Source organism: Sander vitreus, chromosome 20 (genome assembly GCF_031162955.1).
Source record: "Sander vitreus isolate 19-12246 chromosome 20, sanVit1, whole genome shotgun sequence".
Taxonomy (NCBI): Eukaryota; Metazoa; Chordata; class Actinopteri; order Perciformes; family Percidae; genus Sander; species Sander vitreus.
The window spans coordinates 11,930,444-11,951,718 of record NC_135874.1 but is presented as its reverse complement, the minus strand read 5'-3'; the positions used below and the strand labels follow the sequence as shown (position 1 = coordinate 11,951,718).

Sequence of the window (21,275 nt, the reverse complement as noted above, 5' to 3'; positions counted from 1 at the left end):
GCCATGAGAAATGTCTTGCCAGAGGTCTGAAGCTTAGAAGCTTTCTGAAAAATCGGAAAGCAAACCAGCTGCAGTATCATCCTAGTTTATATTTCCTTACACAAAAAGTGAGCAGCATTCAGTTGGACGTTTTTTATTGAATTTTTATTGTGTGTATGTAATCATACTGTATGTGTTTGTAAGTCCATGCAGGTATGAATGTGTAGCCTGGGTTAAGTGTGTGGCCTGGTTTATTTTTAATCACAGACATATTCCATACAGTATCTGTTGCTAAGACTCCTCTCTTTGACGCCGGCATGCACGTGCTGTGTGCTCTGACTGATAAAACAACATTAAATCACTAACACTCCATTAAATCATTTATCCCTTTTCACTTTAAAACTCAAATCATGACGTGAAGGTAATGACACAGACATTAAACCTGTGTTGACACAGTTAAAAGGTTTTACTGGAATATGTAGCCTACCTACTAGTTTTGAACACACCCTGGTTTTTCTAACTCTAAAATCGCTGTTACTGTGAAACAGCTTTCACAGTGATCCACATTACTTATGGAGAGTGCCGCAAGAGCTGAGCTTTTCTGCAACCACACAGATGCATGGGACTGGGTTTATACCATGCAGCCTGCCTACATGTCCATTATCTGCCTTCTTGGAGTGATCGGCAACTCCTTTGTGCTTTGTGTGTTCTGTCTCCAGAAGCGGCGCAGCTCTGTGGCCGACATCTACCTGAGCAACCTGGCAGCAGCTGATCTCCTCATGGTTTCTTGCCTGCCGTTCTGGGTAGCAACCATTATCAACAAGTTCCACTGGAGGTTTGGGCAGCCCATGTGCCAGCTTATCAACATTGTCATTGGGATGAATTATTATTGCAGTGTGCTTTTCCTTACGCTTGTGAGCGTGGACAGATACCTGGCCCTTACTAGACCCCTAACCCAGGGGCGGGAGAGACGGGCCTTCTGGGCACGTGGGATTTGCTTCAGTATCTGGGTTGCTGGGGTCTTGCTCAGCTTCCCTGCTATCTTCTTCCGCTCCGTCCAGTTCTTCCCTCATCTGGGCATTGACGCATGCTACCTAGCATATCCGCATGAAGGCTGGAGACTGCGCTACAACATGACTGTCAGCACAGTAGGCTTCCTTATCCCTGTTCCCATTATGTCCTTCTGTAGTTACCACATCACTAAAGCTATTCGGAGTAGCCAGAAGGTGAGAAATGGCAGCATAGGCAGTGTGGAAAGAAAGGCGGTGTACCTTGTTCTCATTGTTCTGGCTGTGTTCATTCTCTGCTGGCTGCCCTACCAGGTTCTGATCTTCATGGACACCTTGGATTATTTTGAAGTCGTCACTGGATGTACTTGGGCGTACGTGTTGGACATTGGAAACCAGTTGGCTACCTACCTTGGCTATAGTAACAGCTCATTGAATCCTTTCCTGTACGTGATTGTGGGGAAGCATTTTAAGCTGAGGTCAAGGGAAGTGTTTAGGTTAGTGCTGTACAGAAGGAAAAGGCAATGGGGGAAGTCCCGTCTTTCCAATGCCAATCGCAACTCAACTAAACAAACTGAGAGTACTAAAATCTAAATCTACCTACACACAGGGACAAAACAGTTGTTAAATAAATCTATTTTACATGCAAATAGTGTATTTTATATAGACTTACCATCACAGAATTACTTATTAACCTATGGCTACTTAAAGGAATAGTTTGACATTTTGGGAAAAATGCTTATTCGCTTTCTTCTTGAGAGTTAAATGAGATGTCAACACCACTCTCATGTCTGTAGGTTAAACTTGAAGCTACAGCCAGCAGCCGATTAGCTTAACTTAGCATAAAGACTGGAAAACAGAGGTCGTGAGGTGACAACATTGACCTGTCAGCACCTCTAAACCTCACAAATGAACATATTATATCTTGTTTGTTTCTATGTAGAAAAACAAAAGAATTATCTGGCTCATAACCCCCTTAGAACCATACTATGTAGTTATTTAAATTTTGGTACAAATGAAATAAATGAGATATAACGTGTTGATTAGTGATCTTAGAGATGATGGTTCCCTGATTTTGTTACTTTTGACCAGAGTCAGGCTTGCTGTTTCTCCCTGTTTCCAGTCTTTATGCTAAGCTAAACTAACCAGCTTCATATTTACCATAAAGACATGAGAGTGGTATCAGTCTTCTGTAAGTGATCTTTTGTAATGTAAAATAATTTTAGACTTTCTGTATTCAAATTTTTGGAATGATATTTTTGGGAAGAATTGTAGTGACTGTGTTGTTTGTCAATGTTGAACTTGATGTCATATGATTATGATTTTTGTAAACAGTAGTTTCCTTTCAGAGCAGTTCCTCTTCTGTTCTCGCTAAACAAAGGCAAACGATTAATTTGGGGGGGCTGCACTTTCTATTTCTATAGCAACTATCAGAAAGCTGAGGGTTTTTTTTCTAAGACGATGAAGTTTGTTTTCTTGAGAAACTTCACGTGTTGAAACTGGCTCTTCAACTGATAACACAAAATATTTGAAGTAATGAATCCATCATGTTTGTGTATTAGCCTGTCACTGTACTGTACTGTATGTGATGAGTGAAATATAACTTATAAGCTTCTGCACTATCCACTAATAAAAAATATATCAACCACACAGCATTTAAATTCCATAAGACAAAGTGTCCACTAGGGATTTATAAAAAATTATTTGAAGGTTTTTCAGGATTTTAACATTTTTCAAGTTTGTGTTGAGTGTTTCTTATCTTTAATAAAATATATATTCGAAGCATGGAGTGTCTTTGTTTGACAAAAAAGTATTGTTTCTACAATGATATCTAATGGACTGCATGATTCAAGTGTGCTGTTCATCATTTTGACCATAAAAGGGATGCTGCAGCCTCATTCTCATTTTGAAATAACGCTTCCCATTGCATACTGGCAAGAAACACTGTTTATATTTTGTACCATATCCAACTCGATTGTTTTTGGTTTTAAGCCATATGAAGTTTGTTTTGTTGCCATTTCATCGTCTTGAGTTAGCATGACATTTAGAATGGATTAGGATAGGATTACACATAGGGGAAAGAATGAAAAGGGATATAGATTAATCAGTTTGTTAATAATTTGTTCAAACACCACAAAGTACAGTATAAGAGTATGAAACTCCTCATAGGGAGGCAGTATAGGGAGGTGGATGGGTGAACCATAGACTTTCACCCAGGAGAACTGGGGTTTGTGTCCCAGTGAGGTTTTTTTTACTTTACGGAACAAACGGAACTACGTCACATGAGTAACTAGTGTACAAAACAAGTGTAGAAACATAACAAATGTACTGATTTTAAACCAAACCACAATCCTTTTGTAAACTCAACTGAGTACTTTTGTTAGTAAAAGCCTAGCCTAGTTTTTCAACGTTTCACAATGTTAATGCCGTGTTTAAAATAAAAAATTACGACTGTTACGGTTATGTTTAGATATGAGGATGGAAAATGCTCCTATGGGTTTTATTTTCTGCCACAGCTAGTGCTAATTTATGTAATGCTCCTATGGGTCGTATAAGAGGGTAGGAATAATATGTCTATATGGTCGTATGGTTTGTGAGGAATGTTATTATATAAAGCAATGCTATCTTTCATAATCGTTTTTTAATAGAAAGTTGAACACACTTTCCAACACATTTACTACTGCACTTCCAGCTTTTCTCTAGTATGTGCATGGAAACCTTTTTGACTCTCTGATAAACATGTTGAAATATTGAACTCCTTGGCAAAGGGTGTGGAAGAATCCAACTATAAACAAAAATGCTCGTAGCAGATCTCTCCACTGACTCAGTGTACACACATGAGCCCTGTTCCAGACGTGTCTTTTCTCAGGAGCATTTTCATGAAACGTACGGTAAGAACTTTTTATGCATTGTCTTATTCTTTGTTTTGTGCATCACAGTAGGTTTACTTTTAAAATACTAGTTAGGTGCAACAGTCTTAATACTCAGCTTGACAGAAATAATGTAATCAGTTGTTCAGCCATTTTGATACCAGGACATGATTTAAGGTACGACAATATAACACATTTTGAAAGTCTTGTTCAACTAAAGGGAAGTTAATCAACTTGTTAATGTGTGGCTGCTTGTTTTCCTCGGCACTAAAGCTGCCTAACTGTGAATAAACATGTCATCATAGGCAACATTTCTACTATCTATTTTACAACATGTTTTATTTGTTTTATTTTGTTAAAACTGAATATTATAATCCTAATATTTTTTTAATCTCTGATGCAGTAGTAACATAGCATCTTTTAAATTAAATAACTGTATTTTACTAATGAGTTATGTATAATTATTTTGTTCCTAGCCCATGGAGGCAATGACACTATCTGTGGCAACACTGTGGTCTGAAAACAGCAGTGCGTCCCTGCCATCCAGTCCAACAGAGGATCCAACCTCGGCAGAATGGGATCTCGTCCACACCATCATACCCCCGTACATCTTCACCTTATCACTGTTAGGCCTTCTCTTTAACAGCTTTGTCCTGGGGGTGTTCTTCGCCCACAAGGATCGCCTGACTGTAGCGGAGATCTACCTGAGCAACCTGGCGCTGGCTGACTTTATTCTCCTGTGTGGCCTCCCCTTCTGGGCGATGAACATCCTCAACAACTTCAACTGGCCGTACGGAGATGCCTTATGCAAACTGGTCAACTCCATCAGCATCATCAATTTCTACATCAGCATCCAAACCCTGGTCATGATTAGTTTTGACCGCTACCTGGCACTTGTGAAGACCATGAAGGCCAGGTGGCTGAGACGGACACTCTTTGCCAAGGTGATCTGCTCCATCCTGTGGATATCAGCGGTCGTACTGAGCACTCCAACCATTGTTCACAGAAAGGTGAAGTTTATCAAGGAGCTCGAGACAATGTCCTGTATACTGGATTATAGCCATGACAGCTCTTGGAAGTTGGCCCATCAGTTTCTGATAAATGTTGTAGGCTTTGTACTCCCTGTTCTGGTCATTGTTTTCAGCAGTGGGAACATAATCAAGGCTTTAGTCCAGAGAAGGGAGAGTGTAGCTTATCATGACACTAATAACACAAAGTCCACAGTACTGGTGTATGCTGTCACACTACTTTTCTTACTGTGCTGGGGTCCCTTCCAGGTCTTTACCTTCCTCGACACACTCTGTGATCTCCACGTGCTGGATGAGAAGCTGTGGTCCCACACTCTCGATATAGGAGGCCAGGTTTCAGTGTATCTGGCCTTTCTCAATAGTGCTCTGAACCCAGTGCTGTATGTCTTCTCAGGGCAGTACTTTAGGAGGAAGGTTAGCGCCATCTACAGGAGGACTAGATATCGCAGAGAATCAGATATGACCACATATCAACGCTCTGTTGTGTCCACTTACATTAACAGAACGGAGCAAATTAAGACTGTGGTAATTTTTAATGCAGGCTGAGATGTGACTGTTCATGACATCATCCACTTCCTTTGCTGCTTTTGGAAAATGCAATGCAATATACAGGATATGAGTCTTGAGGTTCTCATTTCACTTCATGAGACTGAACATAATATCTATGTAATGCTGTTAAATGGTTTAAAACCACTAACAAAGGATGTATTTGCACATATAATGGGCACAGCCATAGTTAATGGCTGTAATATGTAGAAGAAATGGAAGCAGATTATATGTTTACAATCTCCATAAAGACATGCAGTATGCATTTGTTTTATTTAACTGACTCCAAAAAGCAGTTTAAATCTGCAGGCTACCAGGAGATAAAGGACACTTAACTTTGTATACATTACCTGTACAGTCATAATCCCCCTTGCACAGTATGTCTTGACATGTAAACTTAAAATGTATTTAGTAGTGACATACACAATTTGCAAGTTTCTCTTTAGTATGAACACTTGTTACTTTAAGCTGTTTTTGTGTACGGTATTACTGGAATAATTTGTGTAATAAACTCAACTGAAGTACTATAATAATAATAAAAAATGAATGCAAGACATGATCTAAGACATAACCTGTTGGAAACTCGTATCTAAGTGGGGAACTGTATCCTTTTCTCTTTGCATGATACGTTTTGCATACAATTTAATTAGCCCTCAATGAACGAGCATGTGAGTTTTACGGCAGCTGAAAATGTTGTCTTTGTTGACCTCCAGTGATTTAATTTCTAACCTTTCTGCACAGATGTACTTCAGGGTATGTCAATACACTGTGACATCACTGTTGGGTGTGGCTACAGCTGCAACAAAGCATCAACCACACAGAGCAGCTTCGGACCGCATGCAACCAACATATTAACAACTTGGACACATGGGTGTAGGGATAGGCCTGTGATATCATTGCTCATTGCCAAACCCCTCCCCGAAACAATGTCTGTCATAGTCATAGTTTAACAACTGTAACAAGGAATGTTTTGAAATCAAGTCAAGCTTGAAGTACATTTAGTAACCTAGCATTAATTAAATAAGACATCCAGTAAAAGTGATCTGCCAGTATGATTTGGCAGTTGATGAATGCAGCTTTTTCCTGCTCTACTTTTTTTACTTGAGACAAAGTTGTCAAGCTGTTTGTTAGTCCTCTTTCTCAAAACATTTCCTCTTGTAAAAGTGCCATAGTGAAAGTACTACAACTATGAAGCATAATCCTCACCTTTGTGGTGCTTGTTCAAACATGTCTTTCTATAGCAAGTATCCATGGATTATTACGGCAAGGGTGCTGAGTTCCTCCTGCAACATGCACGTTTTAGCATGGAATTTCCAACCAACTCATCAAATTAAAGTGAAATTGCTTGCTAGCTACAGTTGATAAAATCTGCCAGCAGCAATTTATATTTGAGTGTAAATAAGAAACCTGCTTTTATCTCTATCTGAAAGCAAGGACAATATTTACTACTAATTTCAGTTGGCAAATCTGCCACCATTGTACAGAATGACAAGAATGGAAAGTTTTGAAAGGTGTAGCAAAGGGTCAGCGGCTAATATGTTTGCAGACCCAGACCCCCAGAGGATACTCATGATTTTGGTGATTCCCTGATGTTTAATAAAGCACCGCCATGCGGCATGCATGCATTGACATTTAGCAATAAAAAAAAAAAATTTATATTCTTGTGTAACCATCAGCCATTTGGTCTGTTGCTGCAACTTGACATCCATTTCCAGAGGCCTATTATGAAAATCTAATAACATGAACAATCACAGTTAATTACTGTGAAGCTTTGTTTTGACCTGGTTTAATCGTGTTTATGCCCATGGATTGTTGTGATAATACCATTTCCCTAGCATGCTACACCTTTCATTCCAGATTCTTAGAAAAGTGAATTGTAGACTTGAAGTGAGAAATATGATCTCTTTTCTTAGTTCTTGTCAGAACACGGGCTGCAGCATTCTGGATCAGCTGGAGAGTCTTAAGGCACTTATTTGAGCAACCTGATAGTAAGGAATTACAGTAGTCCAGCCTGGAAGTAACGAATGCATGGACTAGTTTATCAGCATCGTTTTGCGACAGGATGTTCCTAATTTTGGCAATGTTACGAAGATGAAAAAAGGCTGTTCTTGAGGTTTGTTAGAGATGGCCGTTAAAGGATATATCCTGATCAAAAATAACTCCTAGATTTCTGACAATAGTGCTGGAGGCCAGGGCAATGCCATCCAGGGTAACTATATCTTTAGATAATGAAGTTCGGATGTGTTTGGGGCCCAACACAATAACTTCAGTTTTGTTTGAGTTTAACATCAGAAAATTGTAGGTCATCCAGGTTTTTATATCTTTAATGCACACTTGAAGTTTAGCTAACTGACATAGCAGTGCAAGTTAATTGAGTGTTTCCTAATAATATTGCCTAGAGGAAGCATATATAATGAGAATAGAATTGGTCCAAGCACTGAGCCTTGAGGAACGCCATGGCTAACTTTAGCGTACTTGGAGGATTTATTGTTAATATTAACAAATTGAGATCGATCAGGGAAATAGGACTTAAACCAGCTTAGTGCGATTTCTTTAATGCCAACTAAATGTTCCAGTCTCTGTAACAGGATGGTATGGTCAATAGTGTCGAGTGCAGCACTAAGATCTAATAAGATAAGTAGTAGTTAGTAATTTTCACTAGTGCCGTCTTTGTGCTATGATGCATTCTAAATCCTGACTGAAAGTCCTCAAATAGACTATTCTTATGTAGAAAGTCACATAACTGATTAGCGACTACCTTCTCAAGGATCTTGGAGAGAAAGGGAAGGTTAGATATAGGTCTATAGTTGGCTAAGACCTCAGGATCGAGGGTGGGTTTTTTCAGAAGAGGTTTTATCACAACTACTTTAAATAACTGTGGTACATAACTTGTTAATAAAGACATATTGATCATATCTAGTACTGAAGTGTTAACCATGGGTAACGCTTCTTTAAGTAGCCTCGTTGGGATGGGGTCTAAGAGACAGGTAGAATTGTTTAGCTGAAGAGACCTTTAACATTAATTGTTGAAGGTCTATAGGATAAAAGCAGTCTAAGTATTTGTCAGGTCTTGTCGTTCTTTCTAGCACTCCTGCGTTTAAAGGTGAACCGTTAGAAGTTGAGGGCAAAAGGTGATGAATTTTATCTCTAGTTGTTATAATTGTATCATTAAAGAAGCTCATGAAGTCGTCACTACTAAGAGCTAGAGGAATAGATGGCTCAATAGAGCTGTGACTATCTGTCAGCCTGGCTACAGTGCTGAAAAGAAACCATGAGATTTGTTTTAATTTGCAAGTTTGGGAGTTATACCAAGGTGCTAGTTTCCTTTGCTTCATCATCTTCTTTTTGATAGGAGCAACAGAGTCTAAAGTTTTCCGTAGGCAGGCCGTAGCACAGTCTACAAAATTATCAATTTGGAAGGGACTAAAGTTAACATAAAGGTCCTCTGTTATATTATAGCACAACATTGAGTTGAATGCTGTTGGAATATCTTCCTTAACTTTAGCTATAGCACTGTCAGATAGGCATCTAGTGTAGAAACGTTGTATATATATATATATATATATATATATATATATATATATATATACTAATTTCGTATTGTCGGGTAGTAAGAATTCGAACGTTATTAAAAAAGGGTCTGATAATAAAGGATTCTGCGGAAATACTATTAAATCTTCAATTTTTATGCCATATGCCAGGACAAGGTCGAGGGTGTGGTTAAACTATGTGGTTATGCACACTCTGACTGAAACCAATTGAATCTAGTAGTGAGTTGAAAGCAGTACTAAGGCTATTGCTGTCAACGTCCACATAGATATTAAAATCACCTACAATAAGTATTTTGTCTGATTTTAGGACTACACATGATAAAAACTCTGAGAATTCAGATAAAAATTCAGAATATGGGCCTGGAGCTCGGTAAACAAAAACAAATATGATTGGCTGTAATGTTTTCCATGTTGGATGTTGAAGATTAAGAACAAGGCTTTCAAACAAGTTATAATTTAGTTTAGGTTTAGGATTAATTATTATATTAATCAAATACGGCTGCAACGCCATCTCCTGAGCCTCTAGGAATTTCAGTATTATTATGACTGGGAGGAGTGGCTTCATTTAGACTAACATATTCTTCATGGCCCAGCCATGTTTCGGTAAGACAGAATAGATCAATTTGATTATCTGATATCAAATCGTTTACCAATATTGCTTTAGAAGACAGAGATCTAATATTTAATAGTCCACATTTGATTCTCCTATTCTGTTCTATCGTTGCAGTGGTTGTTTTAATTCCAATTAGGTTGTTAAGTATAGCACCTCATTGGTTTACGTTTGATCTAGTAACATGAAACAGTTAAGTATATAATAGGCTTCTCAGATGGTTCTGTGTAACAAAGGAGGAGGTGCGTCAGGTTAGTTCGGTGGAGGAGCACAGTGAACATTTCATGTACCACCTTCTCCTGATCCAAATGGTGCTTCAGTCACAATTATGAAAATCACTTCCAGTGTAACTTTGATGCTAATCTTTAAAAATGGCCATAAAACATTACTGAAGATTACTGTCCATTTAAAACAGACAATTCAGTCAGTCACTCTATCACTTTGGTCCACTACTGAAATATTTTAACAACCATTATGGACACAACATTTTGTAGGGACATTTACACTACCTAGAAAATAACGCCTACTGACTGTGGTAATCCCTGGTTTTTCCTCTAGTGCCAACATGAGGTTGACATTTTTCATGTTTACTGAAATATACTACACTCTGCTGTGGACAATTTCAGCTACTCAGAAGTGTTGATTTTAGCATCAAATCTTCAAGGGGCTGCACTGGTGGCCCCTGGGTTAATGCCGTGACCATGACCCCGCAACGTCCCTTGTCATTCTCTCTCTCTCTCTCCCCCCCCCCCCTCATTTCCTGCAGAGCATCTGCAGGTCTTGAAAAGTCATAAAAAGCATTTAATTCAGTTTCCTCCAAAAAAGGCCTTGGAAGGTATTAAAAAGTCTCACATTTAATTTACAGAAGTCTTAAAGGGGATATATTAAGCTCATTCCAGGTGCGCTAACGTTAGCTCTGCTAGCTAACATCGGCAGTCAAACAAACATTAATGATCCAATGTCTTTTTGATAATCTACACGTTTTTCTTGCGGTAGCATTTCTACAATACGCCGTGGTAAACGTTACTATAATCCATTGAAGGAGTTGATAAGCAGACAGATTAGCTAGCTAGTTGATAAATTGTCTACTTCCACTTTATAAACAGATAACCACAGCAGCTAATGTTACGTCGCTGCTGGAGTGGTCAGCTACTTTAGCAATGTTTAACGTTAGGTACATAACATTAGCAATATATCTTGTGTAGAATCCAGGACCGGCAGAGTGAAGTGTCAGGGAGCAGAGACAAAGTATTTAGATGAAGTGAGCTGGTTTGACCATGGAGATGGGATATGCTCGCTTAGCTTCACCGCAGTCGTGTGTGGCCGTGCACTAGCGGGTAAGAAGTCGAGGGGTGTGGCGATGACATCATCGATATGGACGTATTCGCCGTCCAAACGAAGCCAAAAGGGAGCCGTTTTCGAATTTTTTCACCCTGAGACCAGGTTTTGAAAAAGTGCGTTCTCAGGCAGTGCGTTTACAGAATTCCTTTGGACGGGCGGCCCAAACGATGCTAAACATGTGCGTTTGCATCAAAAACCGTCTCCGTGTGGAAGGCCCCTTAAAAACAATATTTTTTCTCACCCTTTGTCCAAAATGCTTTGTTTAAGCACCTGTCTCTTTAAGCCCCCCTGCTGAAAAAGCCTAATCTGCTCTGATTGGTCAGTGTTTCTGGGTCTTCAGCATCTGCACTGTTATCACGAATAAGTTGACTATACAAGAAATTTGCGTGAAAACCTGTTGCCTTTAACTGTAAAAAACATTAGTAAACATAAATAATTGTTTTCTGGAGTCATGTTGTCTAAAATAAGCATGTTAAGTTAAAGCTTTAATGCGTAACTTTTTCATATTTTCATTAATTAACTAGTGACCAGGTTAGACGCGAGATCGAGGAGTGATAAGTGTTCTGGCCCCTTTCTGGGCTTCATCAGGGTAAAGACCGTAGTCCCTTCTTTACAGACTGCTTTATAGACTGCATTACATTGGATTTTCTATTTTTTTGTGTCCACTACAAACATGTACATTTGCTGCTACTAAAAAAGAAAACCCTATAAAGACCATTTTCAAACTGTGTGTGTGATATCAAGCCTGGGATTTTAAAAGGACCTAAACTGTCTACTTTGTGACATAAATACACAACTTGTTCCCACAGCTTGTTTACAAATATTTGTTAAGTGGAATTTAGGCTGTGCAAATTACAGTCTGCAAATAGTTCCTTAGAACTGCCTGCTCTGAGTTGTAAACAGAACAGTAATCTTATCATATCTCTCCATGGCACACATCCATGTCTATACAATGCTACTACATGAGGAAAAACAGAAGAGGGATATACTGGAGGAGGGAGCAAGCCAACTAATAGTTCCAAGTTGTCTGACATTTCCTTTCGCCTTTCCTTAAGAGAGTCAGAGACAGACAGAGAACAATAGAATAAGGTAGGGTACTGGAGCAGTGCAGTGTATCTGGACATTTTACATCTGGACTTCCTGAGGAAGAATGGATCTTTTGCCTACAAGGTACGCATAAGCTTTATTTTGATTGTATATTACTTTTTTAATGTTTTGCCATTATTCACTGTAGTTAGAATATTAACAAGGGCCATTAACAGCTTCACAATGTTTACTGTCAGTATTATGTTGTGCTTTTTAACATTGTCTGTGAATGATAGTATACAGATAATTTATAAAAAATGTACTCCCCTTTACAAAAAGTGATCTCAAACAGTAAAGGGTTAATCCTAGAAACCAAGCATAGTTGTTGTTCACATAGAGTACGTCTACATCTGGATTGCATTACTCACTATATTTGTCTCAACACGTTTAGTGCAGGATGATTTTGCGCTAATATTTAGTCCATTAGATCCATTTTAAAACTGCTGTACTGTTTGTACTATGCTGATACAGACATATTGTAAGAAGAGTTCAACAAAGGCTCTTAATGCATTTCAATTGAAAGCATTAAATACGTGCTAAATTTCATTTACATACTTCAGTACAATTTTGAGGTCCATTATCTGCTTATTTATACTTCTACTCCACTTACTTTGCATATTCCGATTAATAATACAAAACATAATCTACAAATAAATGATGATGTAAAATTATAGATGCAACTTTACTGATGTGCATGTATCAATAATTAGAATCCAATAAAAAAATTATTCTGAAATGGCCCATTCTGCATACCTTTAATAGTTTTAATTTAAATTAAATTAAATTAATACATGACTTGTAATAGATTTATAAACTGTAGTATTGCTAATTTTACTTAAAAGATCTGGGTACTTCTTCCACCTTATAATACACAAAGTTCAACTGTAACATGCACACAAGTGCAAGAAAAAGGCTGCCGTGATGTTACTGGTAGACAAACAGCCTGTCCCACAACTGCTTTAATTTAAAAACAATAAAACAAACTTGTGTTTAGCTAAAACATAAATATAGTTATACATGTATTATATTAAAGTAAATGTATCATAATGAATGCCGTACCCTATTTCATATGTGAATACTTTCAAAAAGAATATTCTAAATTGCATATGGCTTACAGAAGTCTCACATTGCCAGACCCATCTCACAGCGCTGTGGAGTAAGGTCTGGCTACACCAAACACATTCTGGGATAGGAGAAAAAACACTCTCTGGATTGTTTGCATTTCTTTTAAGCAATCACAATCATCTTGGGCAGCGCCTAGCTCCGGGTGGTGGTTCTGCAGAAATAGTCTCCAGAAGGAACTGTTCACACAATACAGTAGCGTGAGCTTTTTAAATTAGCTGGATATATGGTTAAACATAATTTGCTCTACCAGTGTATCGCCGTGTGTACTTCACCCATAGCAATTATGGGCATAAATCGGATCTAACAATAGGGGGGGACAATAAACATAAAATTTCTGAAGAGCAATTTTTGAAGAGGACACAAATAATACAGCCACAATTATACTCGTAGAGGACATGTGTTCACAGAGGAAAGCCTTTATACCATCATTAGTGTAGCATGGAGACTGTACCATTATCCTTCTTTTCAGCGTTTCTCTTGATTCAATAAAAAAGCTGACTAAATTGAACGAAATATTCTTCTTTAAAGTCATGTATTTATTTTTAAGTTGTTTATAATCAAGCCACAAAAATACCTTAAAACATAATGACTTATTTTGAAAAAGTGTCCCCATATAAAAGAAATACAATGCTTTTGTACACTTTTTAAATTAGCTGATCATAATGTAAATTAGTGAGCCACTGGTAAAGCTCATCTGCTAACCCTGACGGCCACACACCTCCAAAAATATGAACTAAGCTCAACACACTTACCTGAGACTCTACACCTGACTGTCCCTGGTCTCCCTGTTCCTCAGTTCTTTCTGTCTCCTTTGACTGTGACATAGTGACGTTAGTATTTCCATAAGCACTCATTCTTATAAAGATGTTACCAAATTGTCTTGATATGAGGACTTATTGTACTTACTTGGCGTTTCTTTGATTACATAAAAATAACTCAAAATATAGTTTTGTAATAATATGTTTTGTATTCACATACAACCTTAAGAGGTATGATATGCAGTGCTTCTCTAAAAAAAACAATGTATGAGCTAATACAAAAGTAATCCCTCTTATGACCCACTAGAAATGTGTGGTGGTGTCTGTATCTGCAGAGACCCTGCCCTCAGCATGTGTTTTCTCTTTTCTTTTTCTTTTGGGGATTGTGGGACATTTGTGGGTGTCAACAAAGAGCCTTTGGGCCCCTGTGGGCGTGTACTGTAACTCCCAGCCAGTAACAATACTGTCATGCAACAATCTGAAAAGATCATTTTATTCCTCTGATTCACTGCTTTGTGGCGCTCCCCCTCTTTTACTCTCTAGTTTGCTCCACCACCACCTCGCTCTCTCTCGCGTTCTCTCTCTCGCGTTCTCTCTCTCTCTCTCTCTCCGTTAAGGATTGGCCAACTTTGAACTCTTGTGTTTTCTTCTCCTATGGAGGATATATTTATTCATAATCCAAATTGAAAGTCCAAAGAGAAAATCAAGCAAGATCAAATTAAAAATATTATTATTTACTTCTCCGGGAACCATCACCTTATCGTGGTGGAGAGGTTTGTGTGTCCCTATGAACCTGAGGGCTGGGTTGTCTGGAGCTTTGTGCTCCTGGTAGGGTCTCCCAAGGCAAAGTGGTCTCAGGTGAGGGGCCAGACAAAGAATGGTTCAAAAATCCTATGAAAAATCGAGGAAGGGATGAAGTGACCCTGCCCGGAGGAAGCCCGGGGCCCCCGTCTGGAGCCAGGCCCAGATGGAGGGCTCGTCAGCGAGCATCTGGTGGCCGGGTTTGCCACGGAGCCCGGCCAGGCACAGCCCGAAAAAGCTACGTGGCGGACATCCCTCCATCCCATGGGCCCACCACCTGTGGGAGGAACCGCTGGGGTCGGGTGCGCTGCCACATGGGTGGCAGTGAAGGTCAGGGGCCTCGACGGACCAGACCTGGGCAGCAGAGGCTGGCTCTGGGGGACGTGGAATGTCACCTCTCTGTGGGGGGAAGGAGCCGGAACTTGTGCGGGAGGTGGAGCGCTACCGGTTAGATCTGGTGGGGCTTACCTCTACACACAGTCTTGGTTCTGGAACCATACTTCTGGATAGGGGTTGGACTCTTTTCTTCTCCGGAGTTGCCCAGGGTGTGAGGCGCCGGGCGGGTGTGGGGATACTCACAAGCCCCCGGCTGAGCGCCGCTACGTTGGAGTTTAACCCGGTGGACGAGAGGGTCGCCTCCCTACGCCTGCGGGTTGTGGGGGGGAAAACTCTGACTGTTGTTTGTGCATATGCACCAAACAAGAGTTCAGAGTATTCGGCCTTCTTGGAGACCTTGAGTGGAGTCCTGCATGGGGCTCCAGTCGGGGACTCCATAGTTCTGCTGGGGGGGGGGACTTCAACGCGCACGTGGGTAATGATGGAGACACATGGAGAGGCGTGATTGGGAGGAACGGCCTCCCTGATCTAAACCAGAGTGGTTGTTTGTTGTTGGACTTCTGTGCTAGTCATGGATTGTCTATAACGAACACCATGTTCGAACATAGGGATGCTCATAAGTGTACGTGGTACCAGAGCACCCTAGGCCAAAGGTCAATGATCGATTTTATAATCGTTTCATCTGATCTGAGGCCATATGTTTTGGACACTCGGGTGAAGAGAGGGGCGGAGCTGTCAACCGATCACCATCTGGTGGTGAGTTGGGTCAAGGGGTGGGGGAAGACTCTGGACAGACCTGGTAAGCCCAAACGGGTAGTGCGGGTAAATTGGGAGCGTCTGGAGGAGGCCCTGTCCGACAGACTTTCAACTCACACCTCCGGCGGAGCTTTTCGTGCATCCCTGTGGAGGCTGGGGGCATTGAACCCGAGTGGACAATGTTCAAAGTTTCCATTGCTGAAGCTGCGGTGAGGAGCTGTGGTCTTAGGGTCTTAGGTGCCTCAAGGGGCGGTAACCCACGAACACCGTGGTGGACACCGGTGGTCAGGGAAGCCGTCCGACTGAAGAAGGAGTCTTTCCGGGATATGTTATCCCAGACGACTCCGGAGGCAGTTGCAAGGTACCGAAGGGCCCGAAGGGCTGCAGCCTCTGCCGTGAAAGAGGCAAAGCAGCGTGTGTGGGAGAAGTTCGGAGAAGACATGGAGAAGGACTTTCGGTCGGCACCAAGGTACTTCTGGAAAACCGTTCGCCACCTCAGGAGGGGGAAGCGGTGAACCATCCAAGCTGTGTACAGTAAGGATGGGACGCTGTTGACCTCAACTGAGGAGGTAATAGGGCGGTGGAAGGAGCACTTTGAGGAACTCCTAAATCCGACTAATACGCCCTCTATGGTAGAGGCAGAGCTGGAGGATGAGGGGGGATTGGCATCAATTTCCCTGGTGGAGGTTGCTGAGGTAGTTAAACAACTCCACAGTGGCAAAGCCCCAGGAATTGATGAGATCCGTCCAGAAATGCTTAAAGCTCTGGGTGTGGAGGGGTTGTCTTGGTTGACACGCCTCTTCAACATTGCGTGGAAGTCTGGGACGGTGCCTAAGGACCAGAGGGTGTGTGCCAATTACAGGGGTATCACACTTCTCAGCCTCCCCGATAAAGTCTACTCCAAGGTGCTGGAAAGGAGGGTTCGGTCGATAGTCGAATCTCAGGTTGAAGAGGAACAATGCGGATTCCGTCCTGGTCGTGGAACAACGGACCAGATCTTTACTCTCGCAAGAATCCTGGTAGTCAGCTCCCCCTGCTGTCCATGAGGTGCCTCTGCACCGCTTTCGTTTCAGACCCTCCCACCAGCCTTTGGGCCACGCCTCCACTTTTGACATCTGTCAGTGAAAAAGCCAAATGTTAAATCGAAATGGGAAAAGCCAAATATTAAATCGAAAAGTCAAATGTTAAATCAAAATGGGAAAAGCCAAATGTTAATTTGAAATTGAAAAGCCAAATGTTAAATCGAATTTGAAAAGCCAAATGTTAAATCGAAATTGAAAAGCCAAATGTTAAATCAAAATTGAAAAGATAAATCATTTTACATTCCAACTTTGCTTTTTCAGTTTCCTTTTTCTTTTTTAAATTCAATTATGGCATGATTTTTCCTAGTAGCGTAATAAAATAATAATATTTTTAATTTGATCTCACTTTGTTTTCTCTTTGGACTTTCAATTTGGATTATGAATAAATATATCCTCCATACAAAACGTGCTCCTGGACCAAACAACTGGACCAAGTCAACTGGGTCAAGTATTGTCGTATCCAGCCCATGTCCCAGATGTGAAAGCCCCCTTACTGGACTACTGAATATAATAACTTTCCATTATATTTAGTATTTTGAATTGTTACCTGCCACCAGAATTTTCTGATTTCCTTAAAATATATATATAAAATATATATATATATATATATAAAATATACATATATATATATATATATATATATATAAAACGTCCTATAAATATAGACGTTTTTACCATAAATTGGTGCCTAAAAATGTATCAGAATGCAGGAATTGAAGTCTTTTACCCTCAAAACTTTATGTGTTCCCCCAAAAGCCAATTCTGAGCAAGGAAAAACCTTGAAGTATAATCATAGCCATAAAAACATATTTAAATTGCAGAATTAGAGAGTTAAAACAGATGAAAAGATGGAGAACCAGACAGACAATATATACAGTGTCAACAATCGAACAGACAGACAAGGACAAAGAACAACACGATAGCACTGCAGTTACCAAATGTAAATTTACCTTGTAAGTGCGTTAGTGAGGCGGCCAAACAGAAAGTGTTCGCTCCCAGTCTCACCCCCTCTCTGTCAAAGCCCAAAAAACCCAGGTGAACAGGTGAAGCAAACAAATATGTTATCACTTCCACTCAAACTGTGATGAAAACGCCCATATAATAATCAATAAATAATATAAATGAGACCATAAACAACATACAATATGTGGCTCCTACAGTCATGCTCTGGAAGTCCCTGGCAAGACCACAAACAGCCATAACAATGTATTTACCTGCAGAGTTTTATGAGAACTCATCGAACCCGACCCGATTTATTTGAAAAGCTACCAACGAGATGTGATAAGATCATTGTAAAACTGACTCGACGCTGTCGCGCCAAATGAATGCTCTTGGGGGTTTTGTCAGGTTTCTGGTAGTGTGGTCTAGACCTACTTTATCTGAGTGTCCTGAGATAACTTCTGTTAGGATTTGACACTATAAATACAATTGAATTGAATATTTAACACTATTAACTTAGTATTCATGATAATAACAAAATGTTAAAAAAAAACTTTAAAGTTACTTTCAGATCGTCTTTGTTTTAAATCTTGTCTGGTTTGCCTTCCCTTTAACTCTCCACAGCGACTCTGCTAATTTCAGCACAGCGACTACATTTGGAGACCAAAACAACACCACGGACAAGTGTCATCCAGTAGAATTCAAAGATTGGCAGTCAACTGTGGTCCCGGCGTATATGCTGCTGATCAGTGTGCTGGGAATCGGGATGAATGGGTTTGTCCTGATGGTTTTCTGCCTTCATAAGAAGGCCTGCACCATTGCTGAGATCTACTTGAGTAACCTGGCTGCTGCTGACTTTTTCTTAATGGCGTGGTTGCCTTTGTGGGCTGCATATGCAATCAACAGATACGACTGGCCCTTTTCTCATTACCTGTGCTCACTGTTCTCCCTTCCCATCAACATGAACGCCTACTGCAGCATCTACTTCCTCGTTCTGATTAGCATAGATCGCTATATTGCACTGGTGCACCCGCTGTCCCATAAAGGAATAAGTAGAAGAAAATTTGCCAAACTGGGCTGTCTGCTTGTGTGGGGTTTTGGTTTGCTCCTGAGCATCCCCACACTCGTGTACAGGAAAGTGTCCTACATCCCTCAATATAATAGAAGTCTATGCTTTCTTAATTACAGCGATATCAAGGAACAGCTCCTGTTTGAAGGGATGCAGAATACATTCGGCTTTATCGTACCCATTTGCATCATTTCCTACTGCACTCTCATTATTATTCACTCTCTGAATAACCGGTTAATTGAGAGGTCAAACAGCCAGAAAACGGAGCAGAAGGCCACCACTCTGGTGCTGGTGGTCCTCTTGGCGTTTGTGATTTGCTGGGTGCCGCACCACGTGGTAAAGATACTCGAAACACTCAAAAGAGCTGATGTCCTGAGAGGATGTAGCATCATCGGCAACCTAGAGATCTGCCGCGCATTCTTCATGTACTTAGCTTTCTTCAACAGTGTTCTTAACCCCATCCTCTATGTCATTGTAGGAAAGAACTTCAGGGAAAAAGTCAGGGGTCTCTTCAAGCAATGGAGCATTAACAGAACAATGACCGTCCGCTTCACCTCCACAGGCTCAAACCTGACGAGAAGTGTTAGAACTGATGTAACTGCAGGATTGTTTTAATGAGTTTTTTTGTTTTACAATTTCACATAATGAAATTGTCACGTAATGAAATTGTTAGTCATTTTCACAAAAGTAAGATAAGAAAACTATTTTAAGTAATACTTCTAATCTGAATTCACATTAAATAAGACCCTGCTCAACACTGTGAGGTTTGAACTCCCTTTTTGATTGTTTGCGCTGCATGGGACATACTGTAACCCTAAAAGACTAAAAGAGGAGGGAGGTCTTCTGGGGAACTTAATTCGGCCTTTCTTAATAGTGTCCTGAACCCATGTCTTCTCTGGACAGGCAGCACTTCAGGAGGAAAGTTAGGGAGAAGGAGGGCAAGACGCGTGCACGTATCAATAGATTAAAAATAACGTGACATTTACACGAACTGCCGTTAGACCGGGTTGGATGATCACATGCGGCCAGACATCAACACTCGTCACTGGTCATATCAACAGACCAGAGGAAAGCGTGACCATGGGACTCAATTTACCGTATATGCCATTCTAACACTTATGCCCTAACTGTTTCGTTAGAAATGCTTTCAGACTTAATACAATAATAACACTGCTACATAATTAAACAGCATTACCAGATTGTGTTGTATATTGTAGAAGTAATGGACATCAAACTAAGATAATGGAAGTAATGTACCAAAGAGATGGAAATAGACTTTGTGTCTCTGTGTAACAGCAAGGTCTTTATATGACACTTTAATGGTAAGATGTCCCACGCCCATCTGTGTGCATGTCTCTGTATATATGTCTCAGTCTGTGTCTCTGTACTGTTACATGGTGTTGCTGTTCCTGTCTTTTAATATTTTACTGTTGAACACCCAAAAACAAATATTTTATAACCATGTATTCTCCCTTCTGTTTCTGACATTGTAACTCATGTAGCCTTTCTTTGACTCCAACATAAGAGAATGGCCACCTACACACTGCGCATACATTTGCATGCTTGTACAGTTTGTTTGCTTTGTACAGTTTATTTGCAATTCAAAGTCACAGTAGCCTGACGGGTAGTGACTCACACAGTCATGTTGGTATTTCTTTACAGTGTGAACAACCGTCACTGTTGCTGAAACATCTGTGTAAATGAATGATTTGTAACATTAATTTAATGTGATACCTGGAGTGGCATAAATGCAAAAAACTTCATCTTTTGCTTACTTACGAATACACTTACACCTATGTGACTGTATGAATTCTAGAATGATTTCTTTTTGTCAGCACTGCAAAGTTTTGACAAATCTTTTCACGATGAATAAAGTTTTTGTAGTTAAGTATAGAATTCTATAAAAAAAAAAAAAATCCATCCTGCAAAAAGCTGGTTGTTTTCCTTTTCAAAGTGACACAAATATTAAAGTATAATATCTGTATATTGCATATCGGTTATTATTTTCATAGATTTCTTTTCCTCAAACAACATTGTTGTTTCCAAGTTAATTGCTGAGATCTTGGAACAGAATGTCATGGCTACAACAGCGGTAAATCAGCAGCAACGGTGAAAGCAGTGACATAACAATGAGTCAGACTGGGTAAGAAACACAAGCAGTCATGTGATTTGTTTAAAATCGGATAACTGTTGGAACCTGCCCAGTAACCTGAACCATGTGCTGTGTTCCCAGATCTAAGCGATTAACTTAGTAAGAACAACAGGAATGGTAAGAGTGGTCCAAACTGTGAAAATTCTGATGTGTGTACATTGTTTTTCTTTTTTCTTTTGAGCTGCTGTAACACAGGAATTTCCGCAGTGTGGGATTAATAAAGTCTATCTTATCTCTTA

At 40.1% G+C, this 21,275-nt stretch overlaps 2 protein-coding genes and 1 pseudogene across 2 annotated transcripts; all 3 read left to right on the top strand.

The window, feature by feature from the left end:
• On the top strand, positions 1 to 2,668 carry LOC144535359 (B2 bradykinin receptor pseudogene; annotated as a pseudogene).
• Positions 2,669 to 3,823: 1,155 nt separating this feature from the next.
• Positions 3,824 to 5,976, top strand: bdkrb1 (bradykinin receptor B1). Its single transcript, XM_078277780.1, has 2 exons — positions 3,824 to 3,877; positions 4,333 to 5,976. Exons 1-2 carry the CDS (start codon positions 3,824 to 3,826, stop codon positions 5,428 to 5,430), a joined length of 1,152 nt encoding a protein of 383 aa, XP_078133906.1. The 3' UTR covers positions 5,431 to 5,976.
• A 5,909-nt stretch (positions 5,977 to 11,885) lies between these two features.
• On the top strand, positions 11,886 to 21,275 carry LOC144535216 (B2 bradykinin receptor-like). Its single transcript, XM_078277543.1, has 2 exons — positions 11,886 to 12,102; positions 18,440 to 21,275. Exons 1-2 carry the CDS (start codon positions 12,083 to 12,085, stop codon positions 19,497 to 19,499), a joined length of 1,080 nt encoding a protein of 359 aa, XP_078133669.1. The 5' UTR covers positions 11,886 to 12,082; the 3' UTR covers positions 19,500 to 21,275.